Source organism: Ranitomeya variabilis, chromosome 6, assembly GCF_051348905.1.
Source record: "Ranitomeya variabilis isolate aRanVar5 chromosome 6, aRanVar5.hap1, whole genome shotgun sequence".
In the NCBI taxonomy this organism is placed as follows: Eukaryota; Metazoa; Chordata; class Amphibia; order Anura; family Dendrobatidae; genus Ranitomeya; species Ranitomeya variabilis.
The window spans coordinates 275,001,849-275,028,690 of record NC_135237.1 but is presented as its reverse complement, the minus strand read 5'-3'; the positions used below and the strand labels follow the sequence as shown (position 1 = coordinate 275,028,690).

Below are 26,842 nucleotides of genomic sequence, written 5' to 3'. Positions count from 1 at the left end.
GGATATTTCAGTTAACTAGTCCACAGTATTTTCTTTCATGGATTTATTACTCTGAGCATGCTTCCTAATTTTAGTGGTTTGCTATTTCATGAGGCATGTTCACCACAGTGCTTGAACGATGAGTAGTTATAAATGTCTTCCCAGCCTCCTGGGGTGGAGCTTTCCATTTCATTTTGAAGGTCTACTGAAGCAGCTGTCTCTCTGCTCCGATGCCAGAATTGCTTCTCAAGTCCCAAACAGTACCCTGAGGACTTCAGCTCCTGCAAACATCTCATCATGGATCATCGTGAAACGACTCCTGATAGCATTAACCTCAACCGTTTGTCAGTTGTATCTGAAGATGATGAAGACCACGATTCTGCCTTAACGATTGTTACTGTTCTTGACAAAGTAGCTACCATTGTGGAGACTGTGCAAGCCAGCCAGAAAAGAATTGAAGAACGTCACAGAGAAATGGAGAATGCCATCAAGACTATCCAGATTGACCTACTGAAGCTTGCACAGGCGCACAGCAATACCACCTACACTGTTAACAAATTACTTGAGAAGACCCGTAAAGTAAGCTCCAATGTGAAAGATGTAAGATCTCGGGTCGATAAACAGAGTGATCAGGTCCTAAAAGTAGAATCCAAGCAGGAGGAGATGCTGAGAAAGAACAAATTTAGAGTTGTCATTTTCCAGGTAATGAACCAACTCAATTGTCAGGGGTTGAAGTTGAATGCTTTGTGAGGATTATATCTCATCTTGCAAAAAACTGTTCAGAGAATTCAGTTTTAAAGAGTATTTCTATCTTTTTTATATTATATTATGATATTCTACATTTTTATTTATTAGCTTGCAATTCTTACATCTTTTCACACTTTTTTTGCAAGTATAAAACATATTTTAGGCTACAATAAAGCCTATAAAAAATATAACTTTAAGCAACTTGTAACTTGGGACTAATGGCATGTGACTGTTTTGCAGTCAGTATATAGGGGAAAGGTTCTGATCATGTATTCTATATTTAGATGCGTTCATTTTCATCACCAGGCTGAGAAGAATAAACTGCTGACCAGCTTGCCCTATTTGTTGCCGTGATGAATGGTAACATGAGACAGTTAAAGCCATATAAATACAAATATGCATATATACAACACAGAGAGAAAAATGCAGTTATCTTTCCACCATATTTGGTAGGGGCCTTACTAAGAAATAATATATTTTAGTACTTTTTTGTGTGTTAAAAAAACACATACATTTGATATAGTTTTTATGTAATATAAAAGCTATGATGCAACTCTGATGTATGATGTGACAAGCTGAGCCTGTCTTTCGGGTGACCATATTTAGGCTTCCATTATTTCCAATCTATATGATTTGATGGTATCACTGCTATACATCATCTGAACTTTAAAAAATATCTACAACTTTTTTTTAATTTTCTGATAAATAATTTTTATAGTAACATTTTAGCACAGATAAGGAAAAAAAACTGATATTCATATTAACATTAACTTTTGCATATTGAGTATTAAATTGTGAAACATACAGTCAAGTTTAGCTAATCATAAAGTGATGGTCAAGTCGAACTCAAGAAGACTTACGTTAAGGCAGTTTGTGCAGAACAATTTACAGTCAAAGAATAAAATTGATATATTCATAAGGAAGAAGTTAAAGGGTGTGTCCCATCATTACCATTCATGGCGGAGACAGGAATAATTGCTTCTAGGTACAAAAACAGTCGAACACAGCTTCACTATCCTGTTTGCATAACTTTTATAGAAATGAATGTGAATTAAGAAAACAAGATAGCACAGCGAACTACACTGTTTCTGCAACTCAAGATTTCCACTAACAGCATAGCTCGCTTTGCTACACTGTCTGCGTAACTCACATTCATTAGTATCTGGAGTTGGGGAGGCTACTCGTAGGATACTCATTAGGGCAGAAATTATCAAGCTGACCTTTTCCAAGAAGGTGCATTTGTCTGGCAGCTAGTAAAGCAAAAGTGAAGAGTTTACATTGCGATGAGTTAAGGAGGGCAGCTTTTAAATGTATAAAGGACACTTTTGGGTTTTCGCATATTATAAGAGACCAAAGACTAAGCTCCAGAATCTGGTCAGCTTGGGGCAGAACCACCATGTATGTATGTATGTAGAACATATTCTAATGAACATCCTCTAAAACATGAAGCAGGTTTATGTGGCACTGCATGTGCTGTGCAACTGGGGCCTAGGTACCATTACATAGGGGCTTTATATGCTGTTTCCATGGCAGTAATATTCACAGTGCAATAGGAGACTGAATTCCATATGGATTGATGATTAGCATTATAAGTGGTTATTCCAAGGTCTTGATGACATTTATTGATATAAGCTTGTAGCGAGACTTAGGGTGGGCTATAATTTATTTATAAAGGAGGGAAATTAGGTTTTTGCATTTGGACTAGAATAACTAGTCATCTCAAAAGTAGAGAGTGTATGGAGAATGTTTCTGTAGTAATACAAAAAGGAGATCCCATTTTTAAGCAGTAGATTGCTGAAATGTTTTGCCTCGGGTCATTTTTAGTTTCTTGTATCTCCTCAAAAAAGCATCCATGTGTGGAATAACGTGAGTAACTGACACATTTTGTGGAATTTGTTTGTCCACAGCCAACTGAAAGTTGGAATCTTAAGGGAATGATGTAGTCTGACACCGAAGGTAGGTATGGAGACACAGTATGGATGAGTCAGAAGGGGTGCATTTCTGGAATAGTCATGGCCACATAGACATATGTGAATAGTTGCATAACATGGCTCGCTGGGAAATAGTGGCAGCTTTATAGCACTTAGCCTCACTAGGGAATCCTAGTTCATCATTCATTTTAGGAGTGTAGAGGACTTACAAAAGTCTAGTTTGATTTCTTTCTAAAGCATTTTGGTAAGTTCTAGTGTGTGTAATAATATTAAGAAAGCAATAAATTTAGTGCTGTTTCTGATTCTGGACTAACATGCAAATAAAGTATACATAAATTGTTGTGGTTCAATTGTTGCTTTTATACTTGTTACAGTTTAGCCTTTAACCAAATTAGGCCTCATTCAGACATTCATTTACATGTTCTACCCATGTGGAATATGTATAGAATACGTACTCATTATAGTCTGTGGGGCTGTTCACATGTCTGTGGTTTTTTGAAGACTAAAGGTACCTTCATACTAAACGATATCGCTAGCGATCCGTGACGTTGCAGCGTCCTGGATAGCGATATCGTTTAGTTTGACATGCAGCAGCGATCAGGATCCTGCTGTGATATCGCTGGTCGTTGAACAAAGTTCAGAACTTTATTTGGTCGTCAGACCGGCGTGTATCGTCGTGTTTGACACCAAAAGCAACGATACCAGCGATGTTTTACACTGGTAACCAGGGTAAACATCGGGTTACTAAGCGCAGGGCCGCGCTTAGTAACCCGATGTTTACCCTGGTTACCAGTGTAAAATGTAAAAAAAACAAACAGTACATACTCACCTTCGCGTCCCCCGGCGTCCGCTTCCCACACTGACTGAGCGTCGTAAAGTGAAAGTGAAAGTACAGCACAGCGGTGACATCACCGCTCTGCTGTTAGGGCCGGCGCTCAGTCAGTGCAGGAAGCGGACGCCGGGGGACGCGAATGTAAGTATGTACTGTTTGGTTTTTTTACATTTTACGCTGGTAACCAGGGTAAACATCGGGTTACTAAGCGCGGCCCTGCGCTTAGTAACCCGATGTTTACCCTGGTTACCTGGGGACCTCGGCATCGTTGGTCACTGGAGAGCGGTCTGTGTGACAGCTCTCCAGCGATCAAACAGCGACGCTGCAGCGATCGGCATCGTTGTCGCTATCGCTGCAGCGTCGCTTAATGTGAAGGTACCTTAGGCCCTGATTCAACAAGACTATCGCTGTTCATATTAGTGTTTATAAGTGGACATGTTGGAGTCAGATGCTCTTAATATATTAGGAAAATCTGATGAATGACGTACGCCTTGCCACAAACCTTACTCCAGTCAAAGCCTGTAATAAGATTTCTGGTATAAAACGCACCACAGCTTGCTGTGAATTAGACTAGCTATAGCAGTATACCTCTATCCTTCTTGAGCTCTGCCAAATTTTGGCAAAGCTTGGCGAAACTGGCCTGAGAATGCCAAAAGTGACATATGATCCCTTTGATGAATCCGGCCTAAGTGTCTCTAAAAATTGAAACAAAATGGAACATTTTTCCATTTTTGATTGAAGTCAAATTGGAAAGCCCTTGGATGTACATTTCTTTACCTTTTAATGGGTTGGACAAGCTTAGATTTTTTATTATTTTGTTTGCATTTGAGAAAAACTGATGAAACCTTGATTGAAGAAACGGACCTATCCCTGACCTAGCACTGATAAAAAAAATCACTCAATTTTTTCCATGTACAAGAAATGGACAAATGTCTGACTGATGCCCTAAGCATAAATTACCTTCACCCTCACACCAAAAAAAAATATTCAAGCACATGGCCATGTATAGTATCTTACTGTATTTCCAGATACTTCCAGTTTTGTATAGGGGATTTTTCTGACAGATTCCATACAACTTTTAACAAAGAGAAAAATAATGTGGCATACTCCATCTAATGCTGGAGCTATGTTTCTCTAGAAGCATTATTTCTAGCAGTGATCAACTCTGACATTTGACAGTACAGTAAATTGTACAGAACTGTCAAATATGTCGGAAAAAATAGCACAGCTTAATGCTCTATTTTGAGTAAAATAGTTGACACCATGACAGAAACCCAAAAGTCCTGATTAAAGTCAGTGTAGCTCATCAGCAATATCTGTTTTCCATCATGTGACAGAAGCCCAAAATTCTAAATTCCTTTATTTCGTTTACTTGTCAAATCGTTAGCTACCCCTATAATTATCAGCCACATTTCTCTTCATAGTTGCCGTCCACTGGCACACTCCATAACTTCTAGCCAAATCCACCCTACTAAGTACCAGCCACAGCCCCCCAATAATCATCTCCGATAACAGTCGTCTACTGCATCCACTGTTGCTGACAGTCATCCACTCATTTTTGCCAGACCCACCTAGCCAGTGCCCCCCTTATTACTGCCGACAACAACTCCTCATAACTCCCTTCTACATGTCCCCATAATTTTCAGCTTCAACCCTACTCTACAACTGCCATCCAGATTCTCCCATAACTACATGGAATACACGTCTTCCCACACCAATACAGAAGATGCTGAGAATTTTGGTTTCATGGACCCTGTGCTATTTTAGCATATAGAGGAAAAATACTCAGCGGCACGACAATGCACATCTTCATATTGGCAATATACATAGCATTCTGTATTACAGCCTTTAGAAATACCCTGGTTCAGGGACAAGTGCAGCAAAGGGGAAATAAACTCCAAACGAATGTGGCGCTAATCACTTTAGGATTTTTTTAATACATCCACTTCCAGTGAAAAAATATTAATAAAAGTCCATTTATTTTCTCAAAAAAAAAGAAGAAAATATTTTTTCAAAAATTTTAAAAATACGGTACAATGCATTTCGGCTGCTAATTTTACAGTGCAGCCTTCATCAGGTAACAAAAAACAACAAAATACATACAAAAGCACTATAAATACATGGAGGACAAAGTGAGCTGTGACCATCACCGGCTGTGGATAGTGTGATCTTCCATTGTCTGCATATAGGCAATACCCTTCTTTGTAATTTTGCCTGTGACGTTAATGAAATTACCGTTACTTCTAAAAAGTGATCTCTATAGAACAAATTGAGCCTACCCTTAGTAGCCTGAATGGAAATTGCACAATTTCACTATATTTTTTATAAAAGTAATAATATGAAAAATTTAAGGAAAAAAAAAAATTATTTTTTTATATAAATTGAAAGAATAGATAATCTTCTGATGGCACACTCCCTTCTATACATTATATCATTCATTCACTCAGGTCACCAAGCTACAGGTCCTTCTCAAAAAATTAGCATATAGTGTTAAATTTCATTATTTACCATAATGTAATGATTACAATTAAACTTTCATATACTATAGATTCATTATCCACCAACTGAAATTTGTCAGGTCTTTTATTGTTTTAATACTGATGATTTTGGCATACAACTCCTGATAACCCAAAAAACCTGTCTCAATAAATTAGCATATTTCACCCGACCAATCAAATAAAAGTGTTTTTTAATACCAAACAAAAAAACCATCAAATAATAATGTTCAGTTATGCACACAATACTTGGTCGGGAATCCTTTGGCAGAAATGACTGCTTCAATGCGGCGTGGCATGGAGGCAATCAGCCTGTGACACTGCTGAGATGTTATGGAGGCCCAGGATGCTTCAATAGCGGCCTTAAGCTCATCCAGAGTGTTGGGTCTTGCGTCTCTCAACTTTCTCTTCACAATATCCCACAGATTCTCTATGGGGTTCAGGTCAGGAGAGTTGGCAGGCCAATTGAGCACAGTAATACCATGGTCAGTAAACCATTTACCAGTGGTTTTGGCACTGTGAGCAGGTGCCAGGTCGTGCTGAAAAATGAAATCTTCATCTCCATAAAGCATTTCAGCCGATGGAAGCATGAAGTGCTCCAAAATCTCCTGATAGCTAGCTGCATTGACCCTGCCCTTGATGAAACACAGTGGACCAACACCAGCAGCTGACATGGCACCCCACACCATCACTGACTGTGGGTACTTGACACTGGACTTCAGGCATTTTGGCATTTCCTTCTCCCCAGTCTTCCTCCAGACTCTGGCACCTTGATTTCCGAATGACATGCAAAATTTGTTTTCATCAGAAAAAAGTACTTGGGACCACTTAGCAACAGTCCAGTGCTGCTTCTCTGTAGCCCAGGTCAGGCGCTTCTGCCGCTGTTTATGGTTCAAAAGTGGCTTTACCTGGGGAATGCGGCACCTGTAGCCCATTTCCTGCACACGCCTGTGCACGGTGGCTCTGGATGTTTCCACACCAGACTCAGTCCACTGCTTCCTCAGGTTCCCCAAGGTCTGGAATCGGTCCTTCTCCACAATCTTCCTCAGGGTCCGGTCACCTCTTCTCGTTGTACAGCGTTTTCTGCCACATTGTTTCCTTCCAACAGACTTACCATTGAGGTGCCTTGATACAGCACTCTGGGAACAGCCTATTTGTTGAGAAATTTCTTTCTGGGTCTTACCCTCTTGCTTGAGGGTGTCAATGATGGCCTTCTTGACATCTGTCAGGTCGCTAGTCTTACCCATGATGGGGGTTTTGAGTAATGAACCAGGCAGGGAGTTTTTAAAAGCCTCAGGTATCTTTTACATGTGTTTAGAGTTAATTAGTTGATTCAGAAGATTAGGGTAATAGGTCATTTAGAGAACCTTTTCTTGATATGCTAATTTATTGAGACAGGTTTTTTGGGTTATCAGGAGTTGTATGCCAAAATCATCAGTATTAAAACAATAAAAGACCTGACAAATTTCAGTTGGTGGATAATGAATCTATAGTATATGAAAGTTTAATTGTAATCATTACATTATGGTAAATAATGAAATTTAACACTATATGCTAATTTTTTGAGAAGGACCTGTATATCATTTTGCAGTTATACTTCCTTGGACTTCATACTTGGCTCTTTCATAAGTGGGAGAGCTATTTGGTCAGATATGTCAAATTGTGTTACTGTTTCAAGCCTCCTGTAATAAATAACAGTAGATCGCAAAATACTGAAACTGGCAAATTGTTTGGAAGAAAGCTTCCACGTTTTTCAAATAATTAACTATCTCTTCAACCTTGAAAGGGTAGAAAAATAATACACAACAGGTTTTATTTATTTTATGTGTATCCCAGGACCAAACAACAGTATTGGAACAATATTATTACAGAAAGAGCCAGATCAGAAGTTTGGTTTACTTTCGCAGTGGCAGTATGTATGATGTGCATCATTTGGGGCATACAATTTTAGAGTCATCTAAACGACTGAGTGTGTGATGACCAAGCCAGTTACACTAATGAGCTAAAGGATAACAACGTTTTGAAATTTTCAGGCTCCATATCTCACCATCCACAACTGCTTCGAACATGACACTAGCATCATCTTGGCTATCTCATACATGAATTTCATTTGCAACTATTTAGCATATAAGCAAGATGAAGCGTCAGTTGTAAATATCACATAACTATGGCGACTCTTAATACAGATAATAATATTAAGGAGAACCGAGAGTCAAAACTGGCCAATATGGGTTCACAAAAAGTTAAATTTTATTTAAAAAAATCACATACATAAAAATGTACCATGAAGTGATAAATAGTTAATTAAGACAACTAGCAACTGTATCCTAAGTACATCAAAGCAGCGATCCAGGAAAAAACAGGTCCTGTTTTTTCCTGGATCGCTGCTTTGATGTTCTTAGGATACAGTTGCTAGTTGTCTTAATTAACTATTTATCACTTCATGGTACATTTTTATGTATGTGATTTTTTTAAATAAAATTTAACTTTTTGTGAACCCATATTGGCCAGTTTTGACTCTCGGTTCTCCTTAATATTATTATTTAGCATATAATTAGTTATGCAGATTTTTGTCATGTCACTGCATTGTTTTGCACCTAAAAATCTAAATTTTATTACTTTTTAATTCTACCTTTGCCTGAATCCTTCTGGAAAAGCTCTCCATCAGATTCAAGTATGTCTTGACCGAAATCTGATCCCAGGTTCTACACGTTCCCAAAGTTGGTAAAAAGTGGTTGACTCACTTAGGTATGCATCATGCTTTTTTTTCAACTCTACCCACAAGTGTTTGATTGGATTGAGATATGGGAACAGTGGGGGCCAATACAGCACCTCTACTTCATTGTCATTTAACCATTTCTTTGCCAGTCTCAACTTATGCTTTGGGTCATTGTCCTGCTAGAACACTATGTTGTCCTTTTCATACCCATACTACTCATGTGTACAAAGTAACTTGTCTTGTACTCACATATAGCCCAGCATTGCTACCACCATCAATCCTGATCAAGTATCCAATGCCTTTGGCTGGGAAACAACCACATATCATCAGGCTTCCTCCACTGAACTTGACGGTTCCTTCAATTTCATGATACGTTAGCCCTTTTTTCCTTGTTTCTTCAAGACCCATTTGCATCCCTCAGAGCCTAGTCTATTGACTTTCAAGTAATGTCTCCAAATCACCCATTTCAAATCTTCTACTTTTATTTTTGTACTTTTCTGCAAACTCGAGGCGACGAATGGGCCACCATTCCAGTCTTGTGTAATGTGCGTCACCCTGTGCTTGCATGGACATGTGTAATCTATTACGAAACATACAAGCCACCTTCACTGCCATGTGTGTCATGCCAGAACTGATAGACCTTGTGATGAGCCGACTTGTTGACTTGGATATTTTGCCTGTACATCCACCTCTTGGCTTTTTAATTGATGGATGGACTTCATTTTGTACCTTATTTTTCAGACTATAAGATGCACCGGACCATAAGACACACTTAGGTTTTAGAGGTGTAAATTAGGAAAATAAAATTGAAGCAAAAAATGTTGTCAAATCTGTACTTAATATCCCCTATCCTGGTATATTTGGTCCCCTCATCCCCATCCTAAAACACATGGCCCGATCATCCCTACCCTGGTATGCATGGCCCCATCCATATCCTGGTATGCAGGGCCCCCATCTCATCCTAGTATGCATGGCCCCACCACTATGCTAGTATTTAGGGCCCCATCCCTATTCTGGTTTGATTTCCCCCAACCCCTGGCTCTGGTATACATGGACCCATCCTTATAATTGGCCCCCACTCCCATCTCCATCCTGGTATGCATAGCCCCATAAGATGCTCCATAGAATATTATGACCCATATGCTGCTCCATAAAGGTTGATGGTCCCATAAGATGCTCCATAGAATAATATGCCATATAATGCTCCATAAAGGTTGATGGCCCCATAAGATGCTCCATAGAATAATATGGCCCATATGCTGCTCCATAAAGGTTGATGGTCCCATAAGATGCTCGATAGAATAATATGCCCATATGCTGCTGCTGCGATAAAAAAAAAACATACCTCTAGTCACTGGGCACCAACTGCTGGTGTCCTGAGCAGGTGGGGTCACCAGCGCACTATGGGGGCCAGGTGCCTGAGTTACCACTGGCTCAGGCCCCGGCACTTGCAATATTCACCTGTCCCCATTCCACCGCCGCTCGCCGCTGTGTCTTCCGGCTCTCTGCAGTGACTGTTCAGGCAGAGGGCGCGCACTAAACACGACATCGCGCCCTCTGACCTGAACGTCACAGCCAGAGGACATGGAAGACACAGTGTGGCAGTGGAACGGGGACAGGTGAATATCGCATGCCTCACCCTCCCCGTCATACTCACCCCCTCCTGGCACGGTCTCTGCAAGTCCCTGCTTCTCCGATGGTCTCTGGCGCATGACGGCAGCTTGTTAATGTGTTCAGCGGTCACATGGTACCGCTCATTAAAGTAATGAATATGCGCTCCACGCCTATGGGAGTGGAGGCATGTCCATATTCATTACTTTAATGAGCGGTACCACGTGAACCCAGAACACAGGAAGAACTGCAGGCGCCAGAGACCATCTGAGAAGCAGAGACATGCAGAAGAGACGCGTCAGGGCGAGGTGAGTATGATGTGACAGCCGCCACTCCTGCTGCTCCCCCTCCCCCGCTGAACCCCTGGGACAATGACTCAAGTATAAGCCGAGAGGGGCACTTTCAGCCTACAAAAATGGGCTGAAAATCTCGGCTTATACTCAAGTATATACAATAATTGTATAAGTTAATATGGATTAGAATTAAGTATGCTGACATCCCCCTATATACCGTATGAATCCTTACTCATCCCCCTTATAGACTGCATGAGCTCACACACAGCTCGCCTATAAACCATATGAGCCCACACACAGCCCTCTATATACATATAGTTCCCTATGTACATTATTAGCCTCTTATATACAGTATAAGCCCCACATAGCCTCATATATAGCATGAGCCCCACATCCCCACAGTCTCTTTTATACAGCATGTGCTCCACATAGCCCCCTATATATAGTATGAGCCCCACTTATCCACCCCTATGTACAGTGTGAGCCCCCAAATAGCCTCCCATGTACAGTATGTGCCACATAGCCTCCTATGTACGGCATGTGCCCCCCATAGCCTCTGACATACAGGATGTGCCCAAGTAGCCCCCATATATACACCATGAGCCCCCACAGTCTCTTATACATAGCATGTGCCCTACATAGCCCTCAAGTACAGTATGAGCCCCACATAGCCTTTTGCATAACGTATGAGCCCCACATAGCCTCTTAAATTCAGCATGAACCTTCCTTTATACAGCATAAGGCTCAAATAGCCTCTTATATATAGCATGTACCCTATATAGTCACTTGTATATAGCATGGGCCCCATATAAACCTCTATACACAGTATGAGCCACACATAGCCCCTTATTTACAGTATGAGCCCCACATTGCCTCTTAAATATAGCATGACCCTTACATAACCTCCCTAGAAAGAGCATGAGCCCCACATAGTGTCTAATATACAGCATGAAGCCCTTAAAGTCTCTTATGTACAGGATGAGCCCCCTATATATGGTATGAGCCTCATACAGCCCCCTGTATACAGACAAATATCCCATACACATGAAAAAAAGCAACACATACTCACCTTGCTCCCGTTTCACCGGTGTTCTGCGTCTGCTCTCTCTGGTGCACTACTGACTCTCCTCTGTGCACAGTGACAAGATGACATCATTGTAACTGCTAGCTCACTTCCTGATTGGTGGAAGATGGAACCAGTGGCATCACCCTCCACCAATGTATTCACGGCTGTCTGCATCCAGAGGGTGCGGAGATCGGTGACAGCGAGCAGCGGCGATGGAAGGACAGCAAGAAGGGGAGGGCAAGGTGGGGCCCATGTGTGGCCCACTGTTTCAGCACTTCGGGTGTCTCAGTCTGTGGACCAGACTGAATCAGCCAAAAGGGCCAGATGTGGCCTGCGGGCTGCACTTTGCCCAGGTTTACTGTGGGTCATTGGCTTCTGCTGCGCTGTAGATGCAGCATTAAGTTTCTCTGCCCACCTGTGATATTCAGTGAGTTTTAGAGCATGGATATATATATAAATCTTTTGTAAGAGAAAGCATTCAGAGAGAACAAAAAGGAAGGAAAGATCTACACTGGAGGCCACTGGTAATGTGAGCTATTCATTTTGGTTCCTTTCAGAGGATGAGTGTAAATGTTACAATTTAGCTTTCAATATACCATTCATTTCTGTTTTGTTGCCTTGTGGATTTGTGGCTTGTTATAAAGGTTCATTTGCATGGACTGATCGGCGACAAGATACGTCTGATTCAGTAAACTTTTACCAATCTGCGGTTGTTTGAATGGATTATTATACAGGCAAACCAAAGTAAACAATGCGCACTGAGCCAGCTATACTAGATCACTCAGTGCACATATGCAGCTCAAGTCCTGTTTACACAGGATCATGCATTACCAAGAACGATGATCTTTTATGCTTCACAAAACATCATTTCACCCAATGAACGAGCATATTGCTCATTATTAGAGTGTTCGACAGCCTATTTGCACACCAAAATAATCGTTAAGCAAGGGTTTTTAACAACGTTCATTCACGATTATATTGCACTGTAAATGCCCCTTTAGAAGAACTGCAGTCTGTCAAACTAGATTTATCCAAACAGGTACATTAGATTACCTTCAGCCAAACACTTGTTCTTTCCTGAGTTCCCAAAGCAGCCAGACCACTATGGCAGCAATTTATCTCCCAAGGGAACAAAGGGTCCCGCATATTGAAGTTCAATGTGCATTATCCTTTAACCTGATGTCTGCCTTGAATGTTCTCTGAGGGGTACCCACATATACATTCTGCTGAAAGGAGAAGCTTTGGAAACAGTATAATATTCATGACAACTTTATTTTCATGTTGCACAACTCAGGTTATTATCAGAAGACAACATTACTTATTTGTACTACTGCCCATGTATATTTCTCTTATATAAATTTCTGTTTTTATTTAGTTTCACACCTTCAAAAATGAGTTTTCTCGTTAATTCACGGCTTCTGCCGTCTTACGCTCCCTACCGCTATTTCTACTTAAAACCCCATATTTTACTTTCTACATCACTTACGTATTTATTTCAAACTAAATCATTAAAAAAACCTAGCTTATTTCTTCCTATTCCTCAATCACAGTCTCCCCCTATGGCTCACTTTGCTGTTTCAAATCAGAACTTCCTCCTTATCCCTTTCATTCTATACCACTATTTTCCTTATTTGTTTCACTCCCAACATTTTTTTGTCTTCCTACCTACTACTTTATCAAAACTTCTTTCTCATTGGAGACTTCAAATACAACCTTGCATCCAAGCTGGAATTGTCCATTTGGTAGTTTGAACTCTTTTGTTGAACTCACACTCCCATTTTACACTTCTATCAGTTCAGCCTTCTTCCTGGTCAGCCACCTGTAGCACTGTGCTCTCTCCTCACTGACTGACTCTCCTTTTGTCCTGTCCATGTCCTTTTTGTTTCCTCCATCTCTTCACCAATCCTTGCCTTATATTTTCCCCCTCTCTCCATTCAATTGCTAACATACCATAGCTCTATGTACAACTATGGCAAAAATTAAGAGACCACCACATCAATACCCTGTCATGGGCAGCCCAATCTCCAGACCTGAACCCCATTGAAAACCTCTGGAATGTAATCAAGAGGATGATGGATAGTCACAAGCCATCAAACAAAGAAGAACTGCTTAATTTTTGCGCCAGAAGCAGTGTGAAAGACTGGTGGAAAGCAGCCAAGACGCATGAATGCTGTGATTAAAAATCATGGTTATTCCACAAAATATTGATTTCTGAACTCTTCCTGAGTTAAAACATTAGTATTGTTGTTGCTAAATGATTATAAACTTGTTTTCTTTGCATTATTTGAGGTCTGAAAGCCCTGTTGCTTTTTTTATTTTGACCATTTCTCCTTTTCAGAAAAAAAATAAAAATTTATTGCTTGGATATTCGGAGACATGTTGTCAGTAGTTTATAGAATAAAAGAACAATTTACATTTTACTCAAAAATATACCTATCAAGAGAAAAATCAGACAAACTGAACATTTTGCAGTGGTCTCTTAATTTTTGGCAGAGCTGTATTAGTCTTCCCTTTCTCTTTTTTATTTTATATGTTATCCTATGTTCTAATGCCGCTTCCTTCACATATTATTTTTATTAATTCTTAATCATCTTTGAGGAATTTTCCATTGCTGGTATGTTTAATGGTTAATTTTATATGGTTAGACCCTCTCCCTCTTTTTTCTTATGTTTCCCATCAACTCTTTGATTGATTATTTCTTGTACTCTTCGCACTTTTTTCCTCCTTCCCGTCTTCCAGGACTCTTTTAGAATTTGAATCCCAACCCCTCCGTGGTTCGTTACTCAGGCTTTTTGGCGCCTATTTCGGTCTTTGACTATCTCAATGTACCAGTGTGTATAACCTGTTGCTTTTTTCACACTTGATAAACAAGTCAGTATGGCATTGATCGTGTAGTGGATAATAAAGAACCTTCTAAGAATATTGCAGCAAGAGACTTCTTTCCAGCAGCGCAGACAATTTTTAAATGTTTTTATCCTGTTTTGGTCATTTCCATCTGTTGGATTTTTCCCCCGTCACGGGTCAGCTGCATCTAGCTATCTAAACCTTTATAGCGGTTATATCTTCACACAACCACCCAAGATGAGCAAACCTATTGTTTTTACTGTCTCTTATATTAGGGTTTTACCCTACTGTGCACTTCTCCCTTTACAGTCACTATTCATATATGATTTTATTTTTGTATGTATTGAATCATTTTTTTCTGGCTACTGGTATAAAACCGATGCAGTAATAAAGCATCTCATCAGATGTTTCTGTACATTTTTATTCTTAATTAGAAAATTGCATGTTGGTTTAAAATTCAAAAAAACAAAACAAAATATACAAATGAAGACCATATATAGAAACAGGTACATGCATATAGATGTAGGATCACCACACAGATTCCAAATAGTTTCCAAAAATATACAAATTTTTATTTTGCACACCAAAAACAGACAAAACACACTGTTAAAAACATTTAAAACTTATTCCACACTGGAACATTCTTGTTAGATCCAAATAGTATCATATTTAAATGCAACATGCAAAAATATAATTACATATAGTGATGATGCCCGAATATGAATTACCACTGCACAAAGAGGAGACCAACAATATACTCCTTGTTATTCAATACATCTGGTATATATATAAACCATTGGATAGGGACTGGAGTAGTCAAAAGAGGAGAGCACAGCCAGAGTTCAACCTAGGGAAAAAAATTTATTTTTAACCCAAGACATAGCATAGGTAGCCTAATGGACAATGGTACTGGCCATAGATGCCCACATATATATTATATAAGCATTAGAATGTTCCCATATAGTGTCCCTAGGGATGCAGGCCACCTGGCAAGTACTCCCCTATATCCTGGAGGTAGCAGGCCGGTCAGGCCATGCAGAGAAATGTCTAGCTTAGTTGCTGTTAATACTTCACCCTACACCGTCTCATAGTCCACTACCGTCCTCATAGTCCTAAGTGCAGAGGTATAGTCCGGGCAAGATTAGGGACCCACGCGTTCCGACACTAACTGTGTCTTTCTCAAGGTGGTAGTGCCTGTGGTGTGCATTTGTGTCAATTTATAAATACCTTTAATTGCGGTTCTGTCTCAGCTGTGAGACGCGGCTTGCGGCCAGAAGAATAAACATGTCCGAGATTAACCCGGAAGTGGAGCTCTCGGGTCAATTGTACTCTTGCGCGTGCGCAGAGTGCCATTACTGCTCTGCCTGGTCCGCTCTGCATGAGTTCCCCTTCTCCTCATATGCGCGTGCGCAGTAATTATTTGTACTCACATTGTACGCTATGCGTACTTATAAAGGCGCAAACTCCGCACCTATCAATCCACGAGCCAAACCATACAGCTGTCGCGCCCCACATAATAACGATCACTGCGCAAAACGCATGGAGATGTAAGCAAAGCCCACGGTATCGGAGTGATGAAATATTAATTAGAATCAAAGCTCATTTTTAAAATATGCTTGCAGGTTCATCTATGTACATTCATTTAAGTTTGACCCTCACATGATCCGGACTCCGGAAAACTGTGGGAGCAACCCCCGATTTGGAGAGAAATACCCACTGATTAATTAAACATAGTGTGGATTCTAGCATTTGAAATATACTTATGCACTCTAAATATCCCTATACGGGAGCATTTATATAATAATAAATTATGCACAAGAATTAGTGACTGCTCCGGACCTGCTGTATTATAATAGTCTGTCCAATATTGTTTAGTGCCACCTAAAATAAGGTCGGGCAGAGAAATCCAACATTAGACCTGGATGAAAAAACCACTATATAGTCCCCCAAAAATGCGTACAGTTGACACGGTAAAAATCTTCATTTGGGATTAAAGAGCCATACATATAGATACATATACATACACATACATATATATATATCCGATGTATATGTAGATGGACCCCACATGTCCTAAGAGTACACATAGGAACCTTGAGTCCCCAGATCAAACAGTCAATTATGTTGTGAATTCTGGACAGGTCGGTTCTTTGACACACCACTAGATTCTTTTTCCTTCTCCATTATGCACTCCATTGTCGTAGCCGAAACTATAGAGGGGGAAGAAGAAAAAGAGAGAGGAAGAAAAAAGGAAAAAAAAAAAAAAGGGTACATGAATATCATGTAGCAAACCCCCCCATCTTATCTCATATATGGCATTCTACTCTCATAGCTATTTCTTTTTATAAAAACCGGAGTACAACAGCTCCTCATTGAGGCCTTGTGGTACTAGGCAATCCAGTTCATAGATCCACCTTGCCTCACGGCAAAGGAGATCCTCCACTGGATCCCCCCCTCTGATGTTGGTATTGACCTTTTCCAGACCCATTACTCTAAGGGAATCTCCTGACCCCGCATGTGTTTCCAAGAAATGTTTTGCCACTGATGTAATCACCTTGCCTTTGGACCTATCCGTCCTGGCGGTGGCAATATTGGATAAATGTTGCTGGGTCCGGCGTCGGAGTTCCTGCGTGGTCTGTCCTACATAGACTTTTTCACAGCCACAAATCAGGGCGTAAATCAAATTCCGCGTACGGCAATTGAAGTACGCCCTCGACTGTACCTGTGTAGGTAAATTATGGACCATGACCCCCCTGCTTGCAATCATCCGTGGACAAATGGAGCAATTTCCACAGGGAAAGGAGCCCTTATTCAGATTACCAGTTCTTATTTTGGTGGTGGGGCGTCTAAAATGACTATTCGTTAAATGATCTTTTAAATTTCTTGCCCTCCTAGCCACCATTTTTGGTCTGTCTCCAATGAATGGTCTGAGTTTCGGCTCACTCCTTAGGATTCCCCAATTGGCCTGTAGTATATGGTAGATGTCATTCCATTGATTATTAAATTTGGTAATCAAATTGATTTTATTCATTTCTGTTCTTACCCTGGGCTGGAGGGCCTCCTCCCTTGTCTTTTCTCTTGAAAATTGAAAGGCTCCTGAGATGATTTTCTTGGGGTATCCACGTTCACGGAACCGATTAGTCAACTGTCGAGACTCAGTCCGGAAATCCTCTGTGCGTGTGCAGTTCCTTCTTGCTCTGAGGAATTGCCCCTTTGGGATACCTCTTCTCAAATGTGCCGGGTGGAAACTTTCGAAATGCAACAGATTGTTTGTTGCTGTCTGTTTACGAAACAGTGTTGTTACAATTCGATTCCGGTCTATTGATACCTTCAAGTCCAGAAAATCAACTGAAACAGTAGAAAAAAATGATGTAAGCTTAATGTTCCAGCAATTATTGTTGAGCTCTTCAATGAAGGCACTCAACTCTTCACATGAACCAGACCAAATCATGATAATGTCATCTATAAAGCGTAGCCACTTTACTACATGACTAGAGAAATTACTAAGTTTCTGTACATGGGTCTCCTCCCACCACCCCATAAATAAGTTGGCATAGGAGGGCGCGCATTTTGCCCCCATGGCAGTGCCCGAGACTTGCTTGTAGAAGGTTCTATCGAATATGAAATAATTTTTTTCCAGTATGAACCGGAGTAACTCAAGGATAAATGCATCGTGGCCCCTGTCCCCTGTAGATTGTTTATCCAGGAAGTAGGAAGTTGTTATCATACCTTGTTTGTGTTCAATATTCGTATAAAGCGCCTCCACATCCAGAGTCACCAAGATTGCATTGTCCGGCACTACCAGGGTTGCGCATAGTTCTATGAGGTGTGACGAATCCTTTATATGGGAATCCAAAGTTTTCACCAACGGCTGTAGAAAATAATCAAGATATGAACAAGGCTTTTCATACAAACCCCCCACCCCCGATATAATAGGTCTACCTGGGGGTACATTGATGGACTTGTGTATTTTGGGTACCAAATACAGGGTTGGAGTCACTGGGTGAATTGTAGTTAAAAAATCCCGTTCTCTTTTATTTATGATACCACAGGAAAAGGCCCTCCCCAGTAGTTTATCAAGTTGTGTTTTGAAAATAGATGTGGGGTCCGTCGGTAGTTTTAGGTAGTGCTGCGTATTGTCCAGTTGGCGTCTGGCTTCCTGGCAGTACATATCTTTAGGCCACAACACTATGTTTCCACCTTTGTCCGCCTCCTTGATTTCCAGTGTGTCATTATTTTTTAGGTTGGATAATGCTATTTTTTCTTCCATAGTTAGATTATTTTGGCTATTTTTGTCCAGTTGTAATCTCTTTATATCCAGGCATGTTGTTTCAAAAAATACCTGGATAGCTGGACATAGTGCAAATTTAGGGGTTGCCTGGGATGGTAGTCTGCCCATAAACCTTTTCCTTCCCTGTACATTCTCATTTTCTGTCAGTAAATCTAGCAGGTCTCTGAATGTTTGTCTGTCCTGATCTGGTAACTCATCAATTAGAGAGGGCTGGTGATACAAAATTTTAAACATTAATTGTCGACAAAATAAGTAAAGGTCCTTAGTTACCTCAAATTTGTCCAAACCACTCATGGGTGAGAAGGATAACCCCTTGGTTAACAGATTTGTTTCTATTTCTGATAGTTGATATGTAGACAGGTTGATAATACGTAATTTGTTGTCTTCATTACTGGCTTCTACAATGGGGTGATTTTCAGTGGGATAGTTCATATTGGAATTTAGTAATGTTTCCGACTGCTGAAGCGTGTTGTTCGCCCTGAGCTCGGGGACCAGGCCCTGAAGTTGCGTGTTCTCTTGGTACGATTTTTTGGGTTTTCTTCGCCCCCTTCTGCACCGCTTTCGCGGTCGCTTGTGTCTGTTGATAAAAAATCACTACTCATATTGGGGCCTGCCCCACTGTTGCTCTCACCTCCTTCTTTTCTCTCATTTGTCCTTGCTCTGATATCATATCTCCTCCTGTTACCTTGATGTGTCCATCTATACACCCTCTGTTTATCCAGATCTAGTTTGTCCCGCTGAAATTTGTTTTTCTTGCCTCTGATTATATCACGCTCAAATTTGTCTATCAGTTCTTTTAGGTGTATTTGGAATGGTTCCACCTGGACTTTAGGGTCAAATTTAGCTAGATCACCTTCCTTCTTGTTGATTTCCTCACGGATTTTAGATAGTACTATATTATCTTGCTCTATCAGCATGTCAATAAGGATATAGGAACATTTCTGCAGGCCCTGCTCCCATGTGACTCTAAATTCCTGATCCACCTCCCAGGCTGGGAATATCTGCACTCTGAGCCCCCGGGGCACCAGGCCCAACTTCTTATATTCAACCAAGCTGGTAATATTCCACCAAGTTTTGGTTAATCTTTTATGCAAATCAATAAGTTCTGTAGTCAAGTTCTGAAATTCATCAACATTTTTGCCACCACCTGTGGCTGCTACACCCTCTACCGAACCAAAAATATCTCTCATCTGCACCTGCCAAGCCGCCTCCCTTGCTTTTAAATCCATTATAAATATTTCTACCCGATGTGCCTCCACTTAGGAAAAGCCCTTTAGAGGGGCCAAACACTAGAACTGAAATATATATTTAAGTGGGCACCATCACATACTATTGTATCAATACTTGTCTGGGATCACCACCATGCATGTAAAGCAAACTCATGAAGACCATATATAGAAACAGGTACATGCATATAGATGTAGGATCACCACACAGATTCCAAATAGTTTCCAAAAATATACAAATTTTTATTTTGCACACCAAAAACAGACAAAACACACTGTTAAAAACATTTAAAACTTATTCCACACTGGAACATTCTTGTTAGATCCAAATAGTATCATATTTAAATGCAACATGCAAAAATATAATTACATATAGTGATGATGCCCGAATATGAATTACCACTGCACAAAGAGGAGACCAACAATATACTCCTTGTTATTCAATACATCTGGTATATATATAAACCATTGGATAGGGACTGGAGTAGTCAAAAGAGGAGAGCACAGCCAGAGTTCAACCTAGGGAAAAAAATTTATTTTTAACCCAAGACATAGCATAGGTAGCCTAATGGACAATGGTACTGGCCATAGATGCCCACATATATATTATATAAGCATTAGAATGTTCCCATATAGTGTCCCTAGGGATGCAGGCCACCTGGCAAGTACTCCCCTATATCCTGGAGGTAGCAGGCCGGTCAGGCCATGCAGAGAAATGTCTAGCTTAGTTGCTGTTAATACTTCACCCTACACCGTCTCATAGTCCACTACCGTCCTCATAGTCCTAAGTGCAGAGGTATAGTCCGGGCAAGATTAGGGACCCACGCGTTCCGACACTAACTGTGTCTTTCTCAAGGTGGTAGTGCCTGTGGTGTGCATTTGTGTCAATTTATAAATACCTTTAATTGCGGTTCTGTCTCAGCTGTGAGACGCGGCTTGCGGCCAGAAGAATAAACATGTCCGAGATTAACCCGGAAGTGGAGCTCTCGGGTCAATTGTACTCTTGCGCGTGCGCAGAGTGCCATTACTGCTCTGCCTGGTCCGCTCTGCATGAGTTCCCCTTCTCCTCATATGCGCGTGCGCAGTAATTATTTGTACTCACATTGTACGCTATGCGTACTTATAAAGGCGCAAACTCCGCACCTATCAATCCACGAGCCAAACCATACAGCTGTCGCGCCCCACATAATAACGATCACTGCGCAAAACGCATGGAGATGTAAGCAAAGCCCACGGTATCGGAGTGATGAAATATTAATTAGAATCAAAGCTCATTTTTAAAATATGCTTGCAGGTTCATCTATGTACATTCATTTAAGTTTGACCCTCACATGATCCGGACTCCGGAAAACTGTGGGAGCAACCCCCGATTTGGAGAGAAATACCCACTGATTAATTAAACATAGTGTGGATTCTAGCATTTGAAATATACTTATGCACTCTAAATATCCCTATACGGGAGCATTTATATAATAATAAATTATGCACAAGAATTAGTGACTGCTCCGGACCTGCTGTATTATAATAGTCTGTCCAATATTGTTTAGTGCCACCTAAAATAAGGTCGGGCAGAGAAATCCAACATTAGACCTGGATGAAAAAACCACTATATAGTCCCCCAAAAATGCGTACAGTTGACACGGTAAAAATCTTCATTTGGGATTAAAGAGCCATACATATAGATACATATACATACACATACATATATATATATCCGATGTATATGTAGATGGACCCCACATGTCCTAAGAGTACACATAGGAACCTTGAGTCCCCAGATCAAACAGTCAATTATGTTGTGAATTCTGGACAGGTCGGTTCTTTGACACACCACTAGATTCTTTTTCCTTCTCCATTATGCACTCCATTGTCGTAGCCGAAACCTGGGCTACGACAATGTTACATTTTTTTCCACAAGTATTTATTTTCTATGCTTCCCATGCCTTATTAATCTATTATGCTTAATTAACTTCCAGAACTGATTGTAAACTCTCACATTTTTATTTTGCAACAGGAAGATATTGAGTGCCCTACAAAAGTGAGTGTTGCTAAAGAATCGTCACTGGATGGTCTTCTAAGGGATAAACTTTACCCACCAAATGACCTTTCCTCTGATGAAGAATACGAAATTCAAGAATCCAGATCCTCAAGGCTGAAAAAATCTGGAAAGCAACGAATTGATAATATCAAAAAAGCATTTTCTAAGGAGAGTATGCAAAAAACAAAACAGAATTTTGGAAAAAAAGTAAATCGGATCCGCACAAGAATAGTCACTCCAGAAAGGAGAGAAAGAATAAGGCAGTCTGGTGAGAGACTCAAACAGTCTGGAGAAAGGTTCAAGCAGACCATTGTGAAAGCAGCACCTAATAAAGAAACATTTAAAATTAAGAAGAAGGAAAAACAGCGCACCACTGCGGAAGGTCAAGAAGGGGAGAAGGAAGATGTTGAATCCATCTCAGAAGGTCCCTTAGTGGAGCCTATCTCAGAAGTCACCTACACTGAAGTGGTCACTGTTAAGAAGAAGAAGAAAAAGAATGATGATAAAACTGAACTTTTCCCAGACCAGGAAGAAGAGAAAACTGCCCCAGTCTCAGAAAAACCTGTTCTTAAACTGGAAACAAAACTAGATGCGGAAGAGACCCCACTTGTAAACATCAAGTTATCATAGATTGAGACTTGGGAGGAATACATGACATTGCATATGTAACATGCCATACTATGCCCGCATGCGCCTTCAAGCACTTAAAGAACAGTGGAGCTCCAAAAATGTTCATCCTGCCCAAATATTGTAATACTATTCATTATACCAGCATGGATGAATCCGTACATCATAATAATTTTAACTGATAATGTTTTATCAAAGTGTGAAAAGATTTCTAAGCAATTTAAAGAATTTAAGGGGGCTGAATTGATTTAATATAGACATGATAAGTTACTAAGTCTATTTCTATGATGTGTTCTACAAATAATTTATTTAGGCAAATAAATTATGAAATCACACAAGTTTGAATGTGATTAATGGTAATGAATAAATAGCATGATATTGGCTATGGTGCTCTACATGTGGTTGGGATAGGATAGCTGAAAGGAACCAAACCCTTTTCTATTAGCATGGCGATGTCTTGGGTTGTTTGAGGGTTTTTTTAAAGAATGAAATGTTATTTTATTATATGTGTGAATTATATACATACAGATGTGTGGTTGTGTATGAATAAAATAGAGTGAGTACAGTATATTCTTCCTTCTAGAAAACACAAAACATGTCAATATCATGGACATAAGCTAATATGTAAAAGTCTGATTGAAGTAAGTTACCAAATGGATCAGAATGGTGTGAAATGTGTTCAGTTTGTTAATTGTAAATTTCTTTGACTGTAGCTGTGGATAAATAGACATGTGGTCATAATAAAGGGGCTGTCCACTACTAGGGCAATCCCTTCTTAAGCTAAGTGTTATGCCCCGATAACATAATGAAGCCTATACTCACTTCCCGTGCTGGCTCCATTTCAGTTGTGTCGACACTCGCGGCCCCAGGGCTGTGATGCGGTGTTGTGACACATGACGCCCAGTGCTCAATCAATCTACCTTTGGACAAACTAATCATGAAGAGGAAGCCAGGGCTGCAGCTCATATTGTACTTCCTCTTCATGTTCAGTTTGTCTGAAGGTGGAGACAGTGACGCCAACGCTGATTAGGTGCTAGGCGTCACATGTCAATCCACTGCATCACAACCCCAGGACTCCGAGTGCTGACACCGCTGGGAACAGAGCCTGCATGAGAGGTGAGTATAGGCTTTATTATGTTATCAGGGCCAAACATTTAATTTAAGATGGGGTTGTCCTAGTAGTAGACAACCCCTTTAAGTATGAATGATGCCTTATTGGCAGTTTTTACTGCCATTGTTTTAGGCTCTGGTCACACTAGTGTAAGGGCTTCCAATCATAATGAAGACATGAACAGTATGTCAGAATATTTTTCTAAACATATCCCTTCAAATCTTGTTGGACTCACCTGACTGCAATGGGGTCTTTCTGGTTTTGTTAGGGGTTCTAGTATTTTATATTTATTTGACATAAAAAATTTGGGTCATGTAAACCTCACTCAGTAGCTTTATGTAAGATGCACCTAATTTTTAATGTGCTTTTACTTAGATCCAGCAAAATCATGGCTGTTGGCAATTATTTTTGATGTCAAGGTTAGAACTGCAGACTGCACTATTCTCATCATAAAAATACCACATTCTCTGACGGAAAGCCGAAAATGCACAAACCATTCATGTTAAGAAAAACACTAAGTGAATACAATCAACGACTAATCCTGAGTACAATTGCTTACAGCGCAGAGTAACAGTTAAATGAATGTGAACAGTGTGTGCAATATGTAAACTGACATTCTTATAACAATGGCAGACTTTTTTTTATTGTAATATGATGCAATAGAAGGTGATAATCATGAGGAACAGGATACAGTAGATGTCTACCGAATGTTTCCATATTTAGTAGGAACTAGAAGTATCAGGAAGTTCTCAATGGATACAAAATATTGAATAGTTTTAAGAGTAGAAATACATGGAGTCACACTGTTGGTGGAAGAAAGCGGCCATGTCTTTTTGTTTTGTACAACACACTTAGGTCTGTACAGTAGATACTTCATTGGGACTAAATGGGACTGCCTCCATATTCCACATAAAGCTGCTCATATTAACGATATATAATACCACCTGTTATATAGACAGCAGAATAAGATAACTACAAATGACGTTCGAAATACATTAATTGCTTTATGGATAGGTTGTTTTGTCCACTGTTTGGCTAACTGTTGATGAAAATATAGTATCCACATAAAGGATGATCTTGGCAGCTATACGATATAGGATAAGTATACTACTTTATTATTGTTTGTCATATCATTGGTATATTCAGTCTGGCATAAAAGATTATAGACTCGAATTGTCTGTTCAAGGTATGAGAATTATTTGTGTAGGGCAAAATGGCGCCAAATGCTCTTCTTACGACTTCAATACTGAACAGGAGAGCTTTGTCGAATTAGCGGGAGCAGTCAACTAGAGCTCTAATCTTTCATTGGTCCTATGTAAATGTCATTGGCTTTCCTAAATACCTTTTTCTTGCACTAATTTGATATATCCAACAAATTATGTATTTCATATTTGGGCACATATCAAATCTCAAGTTAGATTTCTGTATTTGAGTACCATTTACTAGTGTTGATTTATAGATCTTTTGGATTAGGACATGAAAAATAATTGTTTGCATCTCAACTTGTAATATGATTATTTAATAAGGCCATTGATAATTTGTCTTTTTTACAGCATGCTACTGGAAAAGGCTTTATTTGAATTGCTGAACAATGATGTTATGTGACAGGATCTGATTATTTGTAACATATATTTAATAAATTTCCTTCTTTTGGAATGAATCATTTCTCAAAATTCACTGAAATGTTGCCTGTAAATCATACACTTACATATTTCATTCTACGAGACATACATTGTGTTAAATGTTAAACGCTATGAATGATTTATTTCATCATTGTGCTAATAAATTAACCCAAAAGCCCTCAGTGCCTGGATGACAGTCATTAGATTCCACATATTTATTACTGACTGGAAAACAAGGGCTGCTACAATCTAGTTACACATCTGCCTGCGGAGTCCCAATGAATCTGATATGTGTTTAGCATACAACTTTTTGCAAGTGGCTTCCCTCTTCCTTATATTTCTTTAGTTCTGATATACCTCTAACATATTTCACAGCACTTTACTGATATCAGTTGTGTTCCCATGGGGTTCGCAATCTACAACCTCTGTCATTATGTCATTAACACAAAAACCAGAACAGGACAGAAAGACCCAGCACTGGATTGTGTACATTACAATATGGCTGCTACAATTGCCCTAGCTGTAGAAAATTTCCCCATGGCACGCACACTGTGTACAGTAAGGTACGGCAAGACATTGTTTCAAAATTCAGCAGTTGCATATGTTATATGTCTAAATCCTCCAATAAACGTTAGACTGTCAGCCGAACATCTGATATCAACTGGTTCAGCTGACAGTCTGTGTATGGGAGCCCTGAGCAATTTATTGTTGGGAGAAATATTGATGTGCCATGTCTGATTTCAGACTGCCGATCATACTGACTCCCGAAAATTTGCTGCCGCCAGACATGTCTGGCATCGGCTCACTCATAGAGGACACAGGAGTACTCAGCCAAACAAGCGCTTCTTTGTATGGTAGAGCCGTTTACCATCTGAACCATTGTTCCATTGACGGCCCGTTATTGTGCATGGCAGGCTTTGCCCTCATGACCATTTGACATTTGAGACATATGATTTATTGCATAGTATGTTTAGCAATGTAAGATCCAGGCCTTTTAATGTCATATTCTGGTATTTTTTCAGTTTCACATTCTGCATAAGTTTTGAAATGTTTTACCAGATTTAACTACAGTATATGAATAATCTCACTGAGTCTCAGGTGCCAAATTGAACTTTTTCTATAAAGGTACCGTGCACAATAAAGAGAGCCAAATCCACCAATGTTGGCAATTCAAATTCAATCAATCACTCTACCCTTTTGTACTTCATGAGATAAGCCGTTGCCAGAGCTGTCTAGCACAGACTTACTTCTCTTTCCCTACTGAAAACACATAAACAGTCAATGTGAGCTTCTATGTATATGGGAGAATTGGAAACTGTTATTAGAATCAGCAATTGTATATGTATGACCACCTTGACATGTAGCATTGATTATTATTATTATTATTATTTATTTACATAGCACCATTGA

At 39.9% G+C, this 26,842-nt stretch overlaps 1 protein-coding gene and 1 long non-coding RNA gene across 2 annotated transcripts; one reads left to right on the top strand and one right to left on the bottom strand.

The window, feature by feature from the left end:
• The first annotated feature begins 178 nt into the window (after positions 1 to 178).
• Positions 179 to 25,470, top strand: CAVIN4 (caveolae associated protein 4). Its single transcript, XM_077269681.1, has 2 exons — positions 179 to 681; positions 22,049 to 25,470. Exons 1-2 carry the CDS (start codon positions 277 to 279, stop codon positions 22,700 to 22,702), a joined length of 1,059 nt encoding a protein of 352 aa, XP_077125796.1. The 5' UTR covers positions 179 to 276; the 3' UTR covers positions 22,703 to 25,470.
• LOC143782327 (uncharacterized) lies at positions 15,067 to 18,391 on the bottom strand. Its single transcript, XR_013216932.1, has 3 exons — positions 18,247 to 18,391; positions 17,561 to 17,865; positions 15,067 to 16,727 (listed from the first exon to the last, which is right to left on the bottom strand). It is a non-coding gene; the product is annotated as an uncharacterized LOC143782327 (long non-coding RNA).
• Positions 25,471 to 26,842: the final 1,372 nt, after the last annotated feature.